We start from the raw sequence: 19,026 nt of genomic DNA on the forward strand, positions 1-19,026 counted from the left end.
AGGAAAAACCTGAGTTTTAATACTCATGGGTTTGTTTCTAATGAATTTCGAGGTTACCAATTGGGGTCAATGATTTACCACAAGAGGACTGGCTGTCAAAATGTGGTACATAAAAGGTGTGAGAAGACTCAGAAGACAGAAAGAGCACACATGAAAAGGGTAATGTTCTGAAGAAATAATAGGCTAGGGAAACAAAGGGAGAGAATGAAACCAACATGAAGGGGTTTTGGGAAGCACTCCCAGCAGAGTAAAACTGATGTTATAAACATCAGATATGACAACAGATCTGAAAATCTTTCTTCAAATTAGCAACTATTCAAAATGCAATCTGAAAAGAAAAAACAAAACAAAACAAAACAGGTGTTCATTTAATGGAATCCCTACCCTCAGGTAATTAAGCTAGGAACCAGGAGTAGTGGATGGAAAGCAAAACCAAACTAAACCACTAATTCAAATACAAAAGTCATTAAAAACATGCTATTTTACAACCTATTTCATTGTTGCACTGGATAAACTGAAAAGGAATCCAGTTTGTAAGAGCCAGAAATAACTAAACTCTGATATTTCCTGTATAGTAAGACCAAATAACCCGTCCTGTACATACATACAACGTGAAAACACCATCTTTACAGAATTCAATTCTTCTACCAACATGTAAAATTTGGCACTTAAGTGGTGTCAGATCCTTTCAGTATCTTTTAAGTTATAGTTTAAAAACTCCTCTTTATGGGTTAGCCATTTTCTTTTCTGGAAAATTATTGTTCCTGCTTGTATTTCTCTTACACCAGGCGAGACATCTGATCAGAACTGCAATTTCTCTTTGTACTCAACAACAAACAAATCACTAGGAAACTCTCCTAAGTTTCTGTCTGTCTATCATTAACCATGCCTAAACATGCTCAAGTCTGTTAGGTATTTTCTAGGGTAGGTTAGCTGTACCAAGTCAGAAGCTGTGGTCAAAGAAGCTGCAACTCTCCTAAAGGGTAAAAGTGTATGGGCTTTGTGAACATTATTTTCTTCACTGTCCCAAAGCGCGTGCACTTTACTCTTGTAGGAGCAAAATTTTTTGCTTTTATTTTACTTACATTCAAGTTTTTGAGACTGATTCAAATAACTGCTGAAAGTCTAATTAATGTAAAATTTTTACTATTTGCCATAAATACCTTTATTTAAAATCTCTGTATACACTTTCAACATCCTACATTGTGGAAAATCTTTATCTAATGATGGCATATCTCACTTTGGGGAAAAGTCAAATGTCATTTATAAATATGTCTGGAGAAAGAAAATGGATCTTGAACGAAAAATGAATTATATTCATAAAGACATTTTCTCAGACGGCTTGTAGAATGGTCTGAAGGTAAATCCAAAAGAAGGGTTCTGAGCAACAGCAATATCCTAGGATATATATCTACCTATAAATCAATTTTGAGGGACCATAGTAACTTGATTGTATAGTTTCTGGTAAAGCTTAAAAATATCTAATCATTAATGCACACGTAGATACAGTGTGAATATGGGCATTAATGCCCGTTTGGAGTCAGGCTTACAATGGGCCTTTTTCAAGAAGAGAATGTCTAAAACTGATGGCTTAAAAATAATAGCTAATACAGAAAATATTTATGGATGACTAAAAAAACAGCTATAATAATAAAGAGGTAAAGGTGCTTTGAAATGGTAGCTTTTTAAAGAATCTTTTAGCTCATTTTTGACATTTATTAAGAGTAGTTTAAGAAAGACCATGTCATTTCTAAATTTTCAAGGTTATGCTACCTTTTATATTACACTAAGATATCAGTACTATTTATAAATTCATAAAAATGGTCAGTTTCCAAATGGGTAGCTTCTGTTTCTGAGCTTTAACCTATACATACATACATAGTTCTCAGTTATATATTTAGTATTATCTGGTAGAAGAAAAGATAACAATCACATGTGAAAAGTATATATGACAGGTAACTGCTTATGATTATTAGATATAGTAATAGGTCCCAACAAAGAATTAGATAATCACATGACATTACTATCTTGAAATGTCTTAGAAGCAAATCAGAACAGCTATTTCTTCATTACTTGACCAAACAAAATCCCAGGGCATAAAGTACTGGTTAGGCCAGGGTTAGTCTTATCATTGATAGTGAAGTCATTCATTATATATTCAAATTACTGAGTACCTGCCACATAATAAAGTCCCCAGGTGAAGTGTTAGGGATACAATGACCCCAATGAGCATTTTTTTTTTAAAAGCTCATTAACTCCTTGTATAGAAACAGAATGGCCAGATTAGCATGTAATCATTTCTCTTAAAGATAGCTTATTAAATAAAATTAAGATAGGGTAATTAAAATATATTTAATTAGCAAAACAATGGAAAAAATTACTCAGTTGATACCCTGGTACATAGGTATAGATATCTGACTAATTTTGGCCAAGTCTAATAGAGCAAATATTTCACAAACATTCAATTGTGGTTTCCTAAATTTTAATATTAAAAACATTTTAAATTCAACTGATCCTCAGTATCTCTAGACCAAAACTTTTTGTTTCATGAGTTAACTGCTGAGAAAAGCTGGAAGCACACTATCAACAATGTCATTATATTACTAATGTAGAACTTTTGGCCCATTATCAAATAGCTTAAAATTTCTTTCAAAATCTAGACACTGACATTTTATTGGAAGCATCACAGTAGAGAAGAACAGAATTGAATATAGGTTTTCCTTAAGTCAAGAAAACGATGAGAATTATCTTCTAGGGAATTCCACTGGTGGAAAAAGAAAGATTTTTAAAGGCATAAATATAAATTCACAAAACCAATCTGGTTTTGGCAGGAAAATGAAGGCAGACTATTTTTAATGAGTAAGGTGGACATGGGTAGTATGGCTTGCTTTTGAGCTTCAAAATCAAATATAGAGCTTTGAAAAAGCTGAAGTTTCCTACCATATAATTATTTATCTAGGAGTACTCTGGTTAACTGTGAAGACTGAATTTTCTTTATCAAAAAACAGGAAGTTCTGAAATGATCAATTCACTTTACCTTTCAACCTTTTCAAGTAAACTGGAACATCACTTTTAATACTTTTGGAATCCTCTTCTGTTCTTTCCCATACCATTTGAGGAGGGTTGTTCTGTGCTAGCCAGTCAGCTACTTTATTTTCTGGTGCCATCATTCCTGTCTGAATCCCCGGCAGGTCTTGAGTTCCAGGAGAAGACTTCTTGGACTTGTGGCGCTGGTCAGAAGTGAATTTTGTCACATGGTCTCTAATAGTTACCTTCCCTGGAGTACTGTCATCAAATTCAATGGTAAATGAAGCATGCCCTGCACCTGTTGTATGGGAACTTGGTGTGTCTTTTGTTGGGATTTCATGAATAGTGCTCTCTGTTATTTGTGATGGCTGCTGAAATTCTTTTGTAGGGATTTCAAAGTAACTTGGTTCCCTACAGAAAGGAAAAAGTACTTCTTCATTTGCAGCTGAAGACTGTTCCTCAACTTGCTTGGCATCTATGCTGCACCCTAATGAAAAAAATAAGAGAAAATTCAAAATATTTGGGACTTCTAGCACTTAAAGGAGAATAATTATGGCCATTTGTATTGTGCCATGAGAGTCAGAAGGCAGATCACAGCCTGGATGAAAACCTGGCAAATATCACAGAGAAGAAATAATTCTGATTATAAGCACAGCATTCAGTAGCAGAAGATGCAGGATAAGTAGCAGCAATGACAAAGAACAAAGCAGTTTTAAGAGATGGACCCTGCATGGCTAGATACATATTTTTTCCAGCTTGGATCTAGAAATCATCAAGGTGCAAAAGAACTGAAATCAAATGCAGATGGAGATGCACATTAGACATATACATCTAGAGACATAGAAAAAATGTGAATTTCCTTATCAAGTCAGGAGGATGAAATATCTATGAACACAAAGTAGAGCTCTGAAGGAGAACAGGTACTTAAATGAAGAAATAAACATGAAGTCAATACGCAAGTGATGTTCTAGAAGTAATGATTCCACTTACCATTCTTTACCATGACATTTAGAGACATCACTTTTAGAATTATAAAAATAACATTTACTGATGTGCGCTCACTGCAAGAAGATGGATACATTTTAAAAAAGAATAAAAGAACGACTAAAGATAAACACGTGGTTTGCTTGCAGCATTGCAATCTGAGCAGCAGTGTGAAAGAAATAAGGTAAAAATAGAAATTTCAGTTGCCAGCCAAAAATTCCAGAAGAAAATTCATGTGTATGTCTATACAGCAGAATATGTACCAGTGTCAAAAATTCTTGGGAGGAAAGCTGAATTATAAATCTCAGATCAAAACAACCAGAGTTGGCAGAAGGAGTGAGCAACTCTGGAACACTATCACTATTGTTCTGCTATCTCAGAAATGAAGATAAAGGTATAAAAATATATGCATTTGTACGCAGTATATGTAAGTGAAATTGGCAAATAAAATATATAAATGAAAATGATTATTGAAATGTCTTCTTGTAAGTATGTGTTATTAGTGCAAACGCAAAAAATTACTAGATAAATAAGATTAAACTGCCCTGTTTTTCAGGAAGCAAAGAACCATGTCCATTATTAAGATGGTAAAGAGTTCAAATGAAAAATATTTCCCTAAAGCTCATAGAAGCATTCTATTTTTAAATAGATTGATGGGAAAACCATACTCAGGTAATTTATTAGGAGGAAAGGCAGTACAGGGAGACTAGGTTGTTTCCCATCATTCCCTAATTAAGTGAAGTAGTATTTGGTCTCTTGAGCTACCTTTTCAAATCTTAAATCTTGATGGGATTCTTCAGGTACTGTAACTGATTTCTTGGCAGTACTCTCTGAACATAAAACTGTTTGCTTTTAGGTTATAAGAATGGGACATTGCTGTAATCAAATGTATGGAACAGGGTATAGAAAACATCAAGCTCCAGTTCCAAAAAAAAAAAAAAAACAAACCCCAAAAACCCACTACACAGAAGGTAAACAGAGTAACAAAAACAATTTTCCATGTAAAAATTATTCTTTTCAAAATACAGTTTTTATTATGAAAATGTGAAATGTGTATCAGCAAACACTCTACCTCACTGAAGCAAAAATTTTACATGCTTTTTGGAAGAAGAGATTATACAATAAGACTAAGTAACCTAAAGTCATGTTTTAAAATTTCTTTATGTAAGAGTTAATTCATCTTAATAATAAAATGTCCACTTGCACTGTTTCCTCTGAAGGCCTGTCCTTTAAAATTTCCATGAGAGTAAATTGCATTAGTCACTCCCCATATATTAGTAAACTCATTAATAAGTGTTATTTTTATTTTTCATACACTGACTTATTTACTATTACAATGTACTGTACTTGATCAATTCCTTATAGTACAATTGGCTTACAAACCTAGCCTATCTGTGTACATACCCATCAGATACATACATACATTCACTGAGTCATTTATTCGGCTTTGCTCATCCTTCTGGTAACAGGATAATGCTGGCTGGGGACAAGGGGTGGTATAGGTTCCTTTTACCACTACTTGGATACCCAAATAAAATGATGTGGCTGAACTAACAAAGCAAAAACCACAAAAAGCTGCTCCAAGGATATAGCATTTATCATCTACTTGTCATTCATAATTTAAAGGAATATTTTCCTAATTTTCCTTCCTTGTGAAGGAAAAGTTCACAGTACTGATATACTTTCAACATTTTTTTCACATTATCACACGTAAAAACAGATCAACAACTGCACATCACTGTTTTTAAGGTTATCATCCATTAGTCCTACTTCAAAGTCACCTTTACTCCAAGGACTAGAAACCCAAGACTTACACAATTTTCCCAGAAATCAGTTATCTAACAATGTCAGGTAGCACAATAGAGGGTAAAGGAAGCATATTAGGACCTGATGACTGTAACTAGGCAGGAAAGTAGCGAAGAGACCTGCTATCAGATAAATCCTGTCTCCGTCAATCTTTAATTCTCATTTTCTTCATCCGAAATAATGGTATCTATCCATGAGATCACTGTGATGATCCAGTGAGGTTAAGTATTAAGTGAGATAATCTGAGATACCCAGAACAAAGTCTGGGACAAAAAAGGCACACAAATAAATGTCCCTCTCTTTTTCCCAATTCTGTAGCATAGCTGAGAATCAGGGAAATGAAAACTAAACCAAAAATCTAAGTCCAAAAAACCTAAGACAGATTCAACAGTGCCTATATTCCCATATTCATGATCTTCACTAACTGGGAAGTCACTCATTGAGAGCCTTTTTACGATTTGCTTAGATACATGTAGCAAATCTGAAGTGAGGATTAAGGTAAGACACACTGCACTGAGAAGTAAGAAACAGATGGCAGGGTTAAGACAAAACACAAGAGCTCAGAACGTGGCTCAGGACCACAGCGGTCCAGAACCATTCAGTACGTAGGGCCAGCAGTCCTACATCCTTCAATGTCCCCGAAGGACCTCACTGTAACGTCACACAGTTCAGGAACTGATATTCATCATGCCGACTTAGAGTCATCAACCAAAAACTTAAATTATAGTCAGCCTTCTCCACTTAAGAAGGCAGTGATATGGGTAATTCATTTAATAGAAACTTAGAAATGGTTAAACTTTTAAAAAGAAATTGTCAGTTGTAAAAGTAAAATTCAGTCATCTGAAGGAATTCATTTCTCTGAAGATGATAAAAACAGATCACGTGTGGGCCTACTTTACTTGGGAAGTTTAGGCCCACTAGAAAAATCACTGGGGGCGCGGGGGGGGGGGGTGTCTTCTAAATTAATACATAAAATAACTCTCAGAACACTGACAGAACAGATTCTGGAAATTTGTGAATTTAACATCCATTTATCTTCAAACTCTGTTCATACTAAATTAATATACTAAATATCCTAAAATTTGTATATAATAATATTTTGTTGTAATCTCAACTGCTAGTTATTTAAAACTATTTAACAACTGATTATGCTAGAATTGATTATGTTTATCTAAATCAGAACAGCAACTGGTGATAATATCCTCAAGTTCTTAGGGTACTTTATGATTATGCAACCTTTTGGGAAACTTGTAATACACATAACTCAAAAAACCGTTCCCTTGATTCTTCTGTACTAAATTAAGTGAAATATTCAGTTAAATCAAGATGACAAAGGTTATAATGATGAGAGCACATTTGTTCAGCTTAGAACATATATCCAACCTTGCATATTCAAGTATCTCAAATAACAAAGACTAGGAAACATCTTTTGCTAAAAAGGAGTCACAACTGGAAAGTTTCCAAATTTAGTGTGATTAGATTGAAATCAATGTAAAAGAGCCAGAAATCTATTCCTCACAGTTGCAACACTTAAAAGACCTTTAAATGTAACCTAAGTAATTGTTCGCACCCTGTCGGCAGGTCGAAGCGCACACCCATAGCTCAAATAGGACTAAAAATATTCATACAGTTTCAGGAGAATTTGGTTGCTCTGGCATACATATTTGCTTCTAGGGTTTTTTAGGCTATGTGCTTAAGTCTGTAGGAGATTCTGGATACATGTGGACCCACTGAGAGGGACATAAATCAGTAGGTAGCACATACTCTATTACCCTTTCTGAAATGTTGACCTCTCACAATAATTATTAAGATTTTAAATTCTAAAACTTGGGAGCCAAGAAGCAAATCACTTTTTGTGTTACAAAACAGCATGCTTAGAGCATAAACTGATTACTTATATGTCATAATTTAAAACATTTAATAAAAACAATTTTGAAATGATCAAATTAAATAAGATTTAGTGTACATCTTCAAACTGATTCTACAATCTCTGTTAGTATCATAAGTTATTTCAGGTCAGTAAATTGTTCCCTTCATCCCATATTTTAAGAAACTACAAATAATAAATGTGAAACAAGAACCTCCTCACACTAATAATAGAAAGCCAATGAGACCCTCACAAGGCCCTTAATTGGCTGAATCTGGCTGGGTTCTTTTAAGCCACTTAACACAAGACATAAATCACTTAATTCCTTCTTACTCAAAAATAATCCCAAGATTATGAGACAGCTTTTGACATGTGGCAAAAATGACACTGAATAAGACAGACCACACAAGCTGATAATCATTTAAGAATTCAGTTTCATCACAGAGATGACGATGAGGACAGATGCCCTCATATGCAGCCACTGAGGACAGAGAGCTGAGAAAGGGGTAGAACCAGGCTCCCCCATGACACTGCAGAGAGGCCGGGACCAGCCCTGAAGAGCTACAGTTATTTAAGCCAGTAAATTCCCCTCCCCCTTATCTCAGGTCCCATTTGTGTTATTTGCATCTGACCTATGCTAAATGATACTAAGTATCAATACTCAGTATTTCTAAGCTTGAACATGAAGAAAACCATGCTGGTGGACAGAAACAAGGAAGCAATGATGGGAATTTATTTGCAAAGTTGACAACTTCAGGCTGAGGCACTTGTAAAATCGAGTCCATACAGCCAGGTCTCTTATTAGACTTGTATCCTGGCAAAATCAGCATATTTAAAGAACAGTGCTCTTACTCTCCAGCTAAGAAAAATGTCTAATTTATCTTGTACAACTAGGGTCAAAGTAGGCAATTGAGAAGGGTGTTGATGGAATCTATCTTTGACTCAGAGTCAGACTTGGTTTTCCATACTGCCGGGTTTCCTGGTACCTGTATCTAATCCCTCCAGTTCTGGATCCTTATCTGCCATTAATGTGGAAACTGGCCATTTGACCCTTTGGTGTTGATGTCTTTGCCAAGTCCTTATGTGACAAATGATACCTCTGTTTCCTGGAAATCTTGATTTTCTGGCTTATGGGACACTTAGCTCATTACGAAATCCCTCTAGCAACAAAAGAGTATGTTTCCTTGACTATGAATGTGGCCCAGAACTATTTTTTCATTCTGGCTGCTTAACTTGGCTAATCTTGTTGCTACCACACCCCAACAAATAAAGCACACTGAGGTTTTAAAGAAGTTTTAATTTCATATATCACATTTCTGAACATAACATAAACTGTTCATTTAAAAATATTATATGCCTGTGAATCTAATGAAATACACAAAATTAGTTTGTGCCTACTATTTTGGTCTAACTGAAATATTTTAATAATTATTTTAAAATACTTTAAATGCCTGATTATATTATTAATCTATTTTTCAAGATTTAATATCAGTTGGAACAATATTTTATATAAAAATGATTCTGGAATGAATACTTTATGTGAGAATCATGCATAATAAACTTACAATGACAAGATCATTAAGACATTCACAACATTTTTTATTAAAAAGTCACAGATATGTATCTCTTTTCAGGGCTGCCACTTTTTGCTTAGATTATAAATTCTTTCCAAAATATCCATTGAATGTCATAGTCTGAGCTTTTCCTTACCTGCTGTCCCAGTTTCATGACTTTTTTCTTCAGGTTTGCCATTTGACTTGAGAGCCCTTTTCTCCTCCACTTCACCATCCCCCCACCATGATGGCTGCCCATATAAGGGAGTGCCACGGGGCATGGCAGAAATATCTGGAAAGAGGCAAAAAAAAATCTGTCTAGAGCAGATGAAACAGAAAAAATATATACTTTTGCAGAATGCTAGAATTGCCTGGTTAATTTATTAAATGAAAAAAATACAGTCTAGGTAGTTAAAAAGTACTCTAAGTTGAAAAACTTGTTATTTGTGTAAGACATTCAATGTTGGACATGACTAAATAAACGAAATTTTGCTCTGGCTAATATCTAAGTAATGCAAACTGCGTTAGCCTAATAGCTTTTTGTTAAGGTGTAATCAGTCTTTTGGTATATAGAAATGGCTCATCAAGTAAGTCTAAATAAAAAAAAACAAAACTAAAGTAAATTTTGGTATGAGTGACCATTAAAAATATTTTTAAAGCCTAAGGGCACTGCAGAGTAACAAAATTTAAACTAGCTGTTAACATGACTAGATTTTTTATTTGAGCAAATTTGGTAATGCCTACTAATTTAAAAAAATTGTTTTTGCATGAATGGGATTATTTATGTAGAGCAGTTCCTGGAACATGATAAATATAATAATAATGATGATGTAACCTCATTGGATATCCTTTTAATTCATTTCAGTTATTATAATTCAAAAAAAGCAAACATGAAATACAATATTATAAACCATATTTACTTCCCTCAAATATCTAAACACACCTACATATAACTGCCATATATAATTATGTGTTATATAATGCTTTCTAATGAAAGGATTGGCTGCATTAAATCCCACTCTAAAACTGTCATTATTATAAATTGATATGGACATGGCCAAGTTTTGTAGAACAAAGCCTGTACTTTCTTCATTATCAAGTATAAATATAGTATTTTCAAAGAGATTAACTTACCCATGGCTTTTTCCTCAGATTTTAGTGCTTCTGTGGTTTTGTGCTGCACCTCTGTTGAAGTATCTGCCACCTTTGAATCTAGGCTTTTGGCACATGCAGATTTTGATAATTCTGATTCTGAAGATTTTTGGGACAACTGAAGCTGAATGGTAAACTTCTCGTGCTATAAAACATTTAAAAATGAAAATGAAGCATCCAGGAGTAAAAATCAACCCTAGCAAATGACAGGTTTACAAAAGAAATAAGTAATAATTTTTACCTTTAGTGCTTCTTCAGGGACCCTCATTTCTCCTCGTACGACAGTGAAAAGATTTGTATGTGAACAGAGCTAAGGAAGAATATAATTTCAAAATTCTGATAATCAAGCTTAAAATGATCAAAGATAATTTTGAAATTGTCCTATTTTCACCAGGTAATTACAACAGAAGCATTATATTCCCCTTAAGAATTTATGTTACAATATGCTCAAAACTATGAAGACTTTAATTTTTAAATACCAGAGAAAAATCTAAAATCTAGCAAGTAATTCTAAACTTAACCAATAATGGCCTTCAAGAAGCAAATAACTGGGTAATTAGAGCATAACAGACATTTTCAGCTCTCACAAACAGTATGACTGCAAAGAAAAAGCACCTGGATCAAATTATATTGACAGTTAATCACAACAATGTGAAAGGAAGTATCTCATCAGTGATTACCCAACAGTAAATCCTGAAAAAATTGGATTACTCAGACTTCATAAGCATTGATAAAAATGAAGTTCATTTTGAAAGTGCAGAAGAAATGCTATAATTAGGGTCCTTACAGCATCCACAATTGCCCCTTTCCTCAGGCGTTGCAATCAAGGTCATATTATCAAACAACTGCTTCCATACAGATTAGAACTAAGTGCCGGATATAATGAATGCTTTCATTATTACGCCAAAAAGAACAATGCCTCCGTATATTAAAGAACATCTTACACTACACAGCAGAGGTCACATTTCCCACCATTACTTAACCCTGTACTGAAAGGACTTTTATAACCATGCACTAAATTCTATTATCCTTTATCAATTCACAGCACCCTATGACTTCAAGGGTAGAAAGCTGTAATTATCACAACCACTTGGGGTAAAAATAGTTTCCATGCCTAAGGAGCAGTAAACTTGCAGACGAGTATTTAACTTGTATTTCTACTCATTAAAACAATAAAAACTCAGAATTTTTTGGAGTTTCAAAGAGCTCTGGGGAATATCCTATTTAATTCCATGAACTGGTCCTCCTATTCTGTATACAGGGAACCTGAGGACTGGAGAGGCAAAACCTAAGACAACAATCTAGTCAGCTAAATCCCAGTCCAGGGTTCCTGTAGCTGTGACATATTAGAATTTTCCTTTTTTTTGTTTTGTACACATGCTGATATGTATTTCCTGATATAGGTGAAAATATATATTTTGTAATAATTTCCTACTTAATGAAAAATAAGTCTAGTAACTTTGTTTTACCCCCAGGGAACTCATTAATAGTTGGAGAAGATTCATAGCATTCCTACATTTCCAATGGAAAACAGTGTCTCAAAAAAATGGAAAGCCATTTCCATTTTTCCAGTGGGAAACACAAATGACTGTAGCCTGCTATGAGGGTTTTCCTGGGGCTTCAAATTTATTCCTGAGAGTGTTCCAGGCTATTCCCCAAGGCTAGTCTGGGGTACTATCTTTAGACTTAAGACTCCTTTAAGATCAGGAAAACTTTAGAGAGGCCCCACTTCTTGGAGTCGAACTCCTTACCTTCCAAAATGGTTTGTGTGTGTGGACCAAAGATCTCAAGGATCCTCGTCTGGGTCATGAATTTACTTGAGAACCCTGGTATCACTCTGAGATTTTGAGAATGCCCTAGTCTTAGCATTTACCTCCAAAGCTACCACTTCCTAATGGTACAGACCCTAGGTTAACTGTTTTTAAGTTGCTAATTTTAAAAAATGACAATCTAAGATACAATTAAATTACTCATGTTGTAAGTTAAAAATATACAATATAGTATAAACTACAGTCATGCTGATTATATCTGAATAGAAAAGTTACAGTTTAAATTCTTGCTCATTAAAAATCGTATTTGTGGGGTGCCTGGGTGGCTCAATTGTTTGCATCCGACTCTTGATTTCAGGTCAGGTCATGATCTCAGGGTCATGGGATCGAGCCCTGCTTTGGGCTCTATGCTGATCATAGAGCCTGCTTAGGATTCTCTGTCTCCCTCTGCCCCTTCCCCTGCTTGCATGGTCTCTCTCTTGAAATAAATAAAATCTTAAAAAAAATTCACATTTGTATGTTATTTCCCTATTCCTTTACATAAGGCTGTGTGATTGTTATTCTAAGTCATCCCTATGCTCAATTTATTCAAGAAATGTTTATCTAAGAGTGGGGTCAAAGAAACTCATCTATATACTAGTAATGCTCTCTTAGACCCTCTCCTTTATCTAAATGATAATTAAAGCTAACTAAAAGGAGAGCAAAATTTTAAAGTTTTAGTTATTCCTAGAGCCTTAAAAACACCAGGTGTCAGGTATCACTGTGAACACATCTTTCAAAAATCATTTTTAAAAATTCAGTCACTAAGTTGTTTCATTGCGGAGATACCAAGCACCTACAGAAGAAATCCAGTATTACATATGAGCTTTTGCTGCTTGGGACAAGATTTCCAGTGTTTTAAGGTTTCAAGAAGTGCTGTAGTCTCAAACAACTGAATGGGCATTAATACAATATTCTCTGAAAAACTATATACTGAAAAGAATGTGACTCTCTCTCATGGTGCTGAAGACATTGGATGTCAAAATATATGAGAATACTTGAATACTACTATTTTATACAGTGGAAGAATGGAAAAAAGCATTCTTTTTCTAAATTTGGATATTTTATCTGATTTAAAATATATATTAAGACTATCCTTAAAAAGTCTCCTTAAAGTTGGCCAAAAACTTATCTTTCTGGATCCTCTCCTTAGAAATATGGGAAATTTTACTATATTCAATACTGAAATACACAATAAAGCTAAAATAGATTGCACACTGTATTAACAAGGCAGGTCCTAGGAGATGCCAAAGTTTTAAAAAAAAGTTCATGACAGAAAAACTTCTAAAGGGATAATTTTATTTCTCTAAGCAATTTTCTACTAGCTTACGTTTGTCTCTACCTTCAGAAAGATGTATCATTTTATTCTGGTAGATGAATATCCTAACTTTTAAAAAACCTTTTAAACAACTGCTTTTAACTTTTCTTCTATGACATTACTCCTTATTTAACTGCTCATCTCCATTTCCTAAATTTGGTTCTTTCAAAAAGCTTTGAATGTCCCCCATTTTTGAAATCTGGGAAGTGTGTTCATGTTTTGTTGTGGATATCAATCACATTAATCAGGATTCAACTCCGCTAAAAGAAGAATGCTTGATTTTTAGTTATGTTTATCCCCCTCTTGACCATTTTAGCAGCCATGATCTGGACCCAAGGACAGAACGCCACATGTAATGTTCCAAATACAGATAAATCATAATCTTGAAAGTTATGAAAATGATTTTTACCTTGCTTCTAATATGATTAATCCAATCATTTTGTGGGCCATTTTTATAGGAATAGATAACTTCTTTGGGAAAAAGAACCTCATTAAAAAAATCAAGGTACTAGATTCTTATACTGACTCATATGACTGGGATGGTAAGGATTTTGAGATTTATGTATTTAAGTAATGTTTAATCATTTTCCATTCAACATGGAAACCACACCATATTCTGATTTTCCTCCTAGTTCACCAGCAATTCGATCTTAATCTTTTTTCAACTGGTTCCTTATCTCTCCTGCCTCTTCATAGTGGAATGTATCAGGTTTCAGTCCTTGGACCTCTCTCTTATCAATCTGTATTCTCTCCCATGAGTGGTATCATTTAGTCTTAAGGAATTAAATATTATTTAGACAATGGAAATTCCCAAATTTTTGTCTCTAGCCTACACCTCCTCCCCTGGATTCCATCTGTATATCCAGAATGGCCAGAATCAACTTCTCAGATTCCTGCTTCTGGCCAAGACGGAAAAAAGGAACCAGAGTTACTCTCCCATCTGAAGCAACCAAAAAATGGACAAAATATATAAAACAATGGTTTTCAAGACAATCAACATCAGGGAACAAAAGACAGTGACTCCTGAGTGAAGAGAAACAAATTGAGGTGAATCTAATCCCTGTCCCCAGACCACTGCCCTAACAGAGCTTCCAGGTCACTGGGCAAGGAGGGCTCTCTGAGCTGTGAAGGCAACCTGTGAAGGTCCGGGAGACCAAGATGACCAGAGGTCATGGGACTGAGCACTGAAGAGAAGAGAGCTGCACAGAAGAGAGAATTCCACATGTCTGAGGATCTTGCTCAAGCATTCAGCTGCGTACTGATTGGGAATGCATGTGAGAAAATTCCTACCTAGGTCTGGGGCAAGAACCATCTAAAAGTACTACAGGTAACAGTGCTCACATATGGCCAGGATGGAAAACATCATGAATCATGAGTCACTGGATAAAGCAGAGGTGACACATTTCTTCTGTAAAGTGCCAGATAGTAAATATTTTAGGCTTTGGGACCATATGATCTCTGTTACAACTACTCAACTCTGCCGTGGTAGTCCAAAAGCAGCCACAGAAATATGTAAATGGGTGGGTATGGCTGTGTTCCAATAAAACGTTATTTACAAACATGGGCTGAAAGCCAGATTTGCCACTGGGTTTGCTGACCCCTATGGTATACAGAAAGGTCTTGCCTTCATAGTGGGGAATATCAGTCTCAGACTAAACTCAGAAGCCTAACAAATCTTAAAAGCAAGACCCAAAGTGCTAAAACGGTTTCCAAGGAACCTGTGTCCCAGAACAAAGCTCAAAAATATGTAGAGGAATACAAAAATATGCATGCAATACTCAACAAACTCACAATGTCCGCCATCCAATCAAAAATTACTCTACATGCAAATTAAATGAATTAAAACTGATGCAGAACTGACCCAGATGTCAACAAAGGTGTTAAAAGTTATAACCATATTCTATATGTTCAAAAAGCTAAGTAGTAGCTTGGGAGATATCAAATACAAAATCCAAATTGAACTTCAAGTGTTCTATACCGCATGGATTAGTGGTAGATTAGACACTGCCCAAAAGAAGATCAGTAAACTTAAAGACACAGCAATAATAATCCAAACTGGAACACAGAACCAATGATTAAAAAATAATAAATAAATAAATAAATAAATAGAGTACCAGTAAGTTGAGAGACAATGTCAAGTAACCTAACAACATTTAATTGAAGTCCTTTAAGGAAGTGAGGAAGGCAAAATAATATCTGGAAAAATAATGGCTGAAACATTTTCTAAATTTGATTAAAACTATAAACCCACAGATCCAAGAAGCTTAACAAACCCCAAGCAGGGGAAACATGAAAAAAATTACACCAAGGCAAATCATAATCAAATTGCTCAAAACCAGGGATAAAGGGAAATAATCCAAGTGAGAATACAGTAGAGCAACAGCTTTAACACACGGAAAGAAAAGAAATGCCACCTACAATAAACACCCAGCAGTAATAACTTTCAATAACTAAGGTGAAATACTTTTCCAGACATATGAAAATGGGAAGAATTCATCACTAGGGAAACCATACTACAAGAAATATTAAAGGAAGCCCTGAGCAGAAAGAAAATGATACCAGATGAAAAGATAGACCTATAAAGAGGAATGTGAAGAGCATGAGAAATGATATCTACGTTGGTTTAAGATAAAAGAATACAATGAGCATAAAGATAGGAGATATTTTTCTTATTTAAATCTCTAAAAGATAATTGACCTTTTACTCACAACGATGTAATATGCAGTTTGTAACATAACTAAAAATAAAAAGTTGACAATCAGCACAAAGGTCAGGACAGAAGTACAGGATAGAAGTACACTGCTATAAGGTTCTTATACTATATGTGAATTGGTATAACATCACTTGAAGATAAAACTTAAAATTAAAGGTGTAATTATAAATCTTGAAGCAACCACTAAAATAAAAAAAAGTTATAGTTAATAAGCCAACAAAAGAGATTAATGGAGTCATATAAAATGTTCAAATAACCCAAAAGAAATTATGGGAAAAAGACAAAAAACTGATGGCACAAAGAGAACACAAATATCAAGATGACAGATTTAAATCTAACTACATCAGGTGGCTCAGTTGGTTAAGTGTCCAACTGTTAGTTTTGGCTCAGGTCATGATCTCAAGAGTTGTGAGATCAAGCCCTGCACCAGGCTCCATGCTCAGTGGGGAGTCTGCTTGAGATTCTTTCCTCCTCCCTCACCCTCCTGCTCTGCTTCTCCCCCACTCACACACTCTCTCTCTCTAATAAATAAAATCTTAAAAATGTAAAATAAAATAATAAATCTAACTACATCAATAATCACACTAAATGTGAATGATCTAAATTCAAGAATGAAGGCAGAAATGATCAGATTGAATAAAAAAAGTAATGCCAACTATATGATGCCTACTTCAAATGTAAAGACACAAACAGCTTAAAAGTAAAAGACTGTAAAAGATGTTCCATGCTAACACTAACCTAAATAAATAAATAAAGGTGGAAAAACTATAGCAATGTCCAAACAAACCATATTTTGGAGCAAAGAACTATCTTGAATAAAGCAGGTCATTTTATAATAACAAATGATGCCAATTCATCAAGAGGATATTTTAATCCTAAATGTTTATATACCTAATAACCAGGTTTAAAATTACATGAAGCAAAAACTTCTGCAAGGAGAAATGGACAAATCCACAATTATAGCCTGAGATTTAACACCTCTCTCTGAATAACTGATAGAACAAGTAGACAATCAATCAGGAAAATAGTGAAGATGGGAACCAAGTTGGCATAATGACCAATAGAAAACTCCAAAACAACAGAATGCACATTCTTTTCAACAATATATGGAACACTTATCAAGATAGATAGACCAGGTACATTCTGGGCCACAGGACAAGTCTCAATAAATTTGAAAGGATTTGAGACATACAAAATATGTCCTCTGAGCTCTATGGAATTAAATGAGAAGTCAATTACAGAAAGTCTCTGGAAAACCTCCAAATTATTTTAACAAGCTTACAGATAACCTGCACTCAAAAAATCAAGAGAAATTAAAAGTATTTTGAATGTTAAAGTAGTACTTAGGAGAAAATTTACAGAACTAGAAAGACTATATAAAAACAGAAGGTCTCAAATGAATAAGTAGAAAAAAGAAACTAATAAGAGCAGAAATCAAAGAGAAAACAATAATAGATGAAATTCAGTTCTTTCTATTGCTATGACATTTTAATAAATAGGACAGTTTTCCACTCCAAGGTATAGCAGTTTGTAGACTGGCTAACTATTAAGCTTAATTTTAATATGAATAAAGCACAATAACTACACTTCAGTCTGGTACAGCCAAATATAAAACAATAGAACATAAAATTTGTTTTAAGAATTTCATCCTATATAATAAAATTTCTGCCATTGTAACAGCCCAATGTTCATTTATGTATGTATAGTGCTCAAAATCATAAGCAATATGAGATGCTATTTTAAAATAATTAACTGAGCCTACCCTGAGGATTTGGAATAGCAGCTCTGGTTCAACACAGATTTAAAACCCTAAAACAGTCCTCTGGAACAAAACATTTGTCCCAGCAATTTCAGGAAAAAAAAAAAAAAATATATATATATATATTTTATAAAGGAAATACTAGTTCCCTATTAAATCACTAAACAAACTGTAAAAGCAGGAGTTAATTCTCAGTTTCTTCTTGATTTAAAATTCAAAGTAAATAGAGTTTTATTGAAACAGATTTCCTATTATTTTCTCATGTTTTGAAACAGCTAAAGTCAAATGGATTAAGGACATACTTAAATTCAAAATATATTTGTATTTATTGTTTGATGAAACTTCTTATGCAGGTGGAAAACGGCCCATGAATCAAGGCTTTAACGTTAATTCTTTTTTTTTTTTAAAGATTTTATTTATTTGACAGAGAGATAGAGAGAGAACAAGTAGGCAGAGAGGCAGGCAGAGGGAGAATTAGGCCCCCTGCTGAGCAGGGAGCCCGACGCAGAGCTCGATCCCAGGACCCCGGGATCATGACCCGAGCCAAAGGCAGCTGCCCAACTGACTGAACCACCCAGGCACCCTGTGGGCTTTAATATTAATTCTTAATCATTTTATGTGATCTGTATTTTTTAAAGGATTTAAAACATACAACTTACAAGTATTAATATTTAAACGGCTTCATTTTTCACATGTTTCTTTGTTCCACAAGTATAAGGTTTATATATGTGCTACAAAAACAGTTTTCAAAAATTTTAAGTCTAAAAAAAAACCTAGTTATACTTTAATAACAATTTTAAAGTGTTAGTACATTTATTTCAGCTAAGCATCAATTCCAGATAGCTGAGACTACATTTTCTATGCTAGAGTGATAAAGGCCATCTGAGTTGCCAATACGTTTAACACATTCTTACATACTGAAGTCACAGTGAAAACACAAGAAAACCATTCAGTATAATGTAGAATATCTGTATTTTAATTAAAGAAAAGTCCTTTGCTACAAAGCTTTTTGCCTTGTATGAACAGAAATGTCTTCTGC

General features: G+C 34.3%; 1 protein-coding gene across 13 annotated transcripts in view; it reads right to left on the reverse strand.

Moving 5' to 3' along the window:
* Positions 1-19,026, reverse strand: part of CEP170 (centrosomal protein 170) — a 137,403-nt gene that overhangs the window by 49,270 nt on the left and 69,107 nt on the right. For 12 of the 13 annotated variants that reach the window (XM_088017164.1, XM_088017156.1, XM_088017167.1 and 9 more), the window contains exons 5-8: positions 10,631-10,686; positions 10,372-10,534; positions 9,395-9,529; positions 3,038-3,514 (exon numbers count right to left, since the gene is read on the reverse strand). In XM_088017164.1, coding sequence (XP_087873290.1) covers positions 3,038-3,514; positions 9,395-9,529; positions 10,372-10,534; positions 10,631-10,686 — 831 coding nt within the window. Of the gene's footprint in view, positions 1-3,037; positions 3,515-9,394; positions 9,530-10,371; positions 10,535-10,630; positions 10,700-19,026 lie in introns of all 13 variants that reach the window. The other variant, XM_088017157.1, reaches the window with a different exon arrangement.

The sequence above is a fragment of the Eumetopias jubatus genome, unplaced genomic scaffold, assembly GCF_037043125.1.
Source record: "Eumetopias jubatus isolate StellerSeaLion01/CBP00866 unplaced genomic scaffold, mEumJub1_p1.0 scaffold_12, whole genome shotgun sequence".
Lineage (NCBI taxonomy): Eukaryota > Metazoa > Chordata > Mammalia > Carnivora > Otariidae > Eumetopias > Eumetopias jubatus.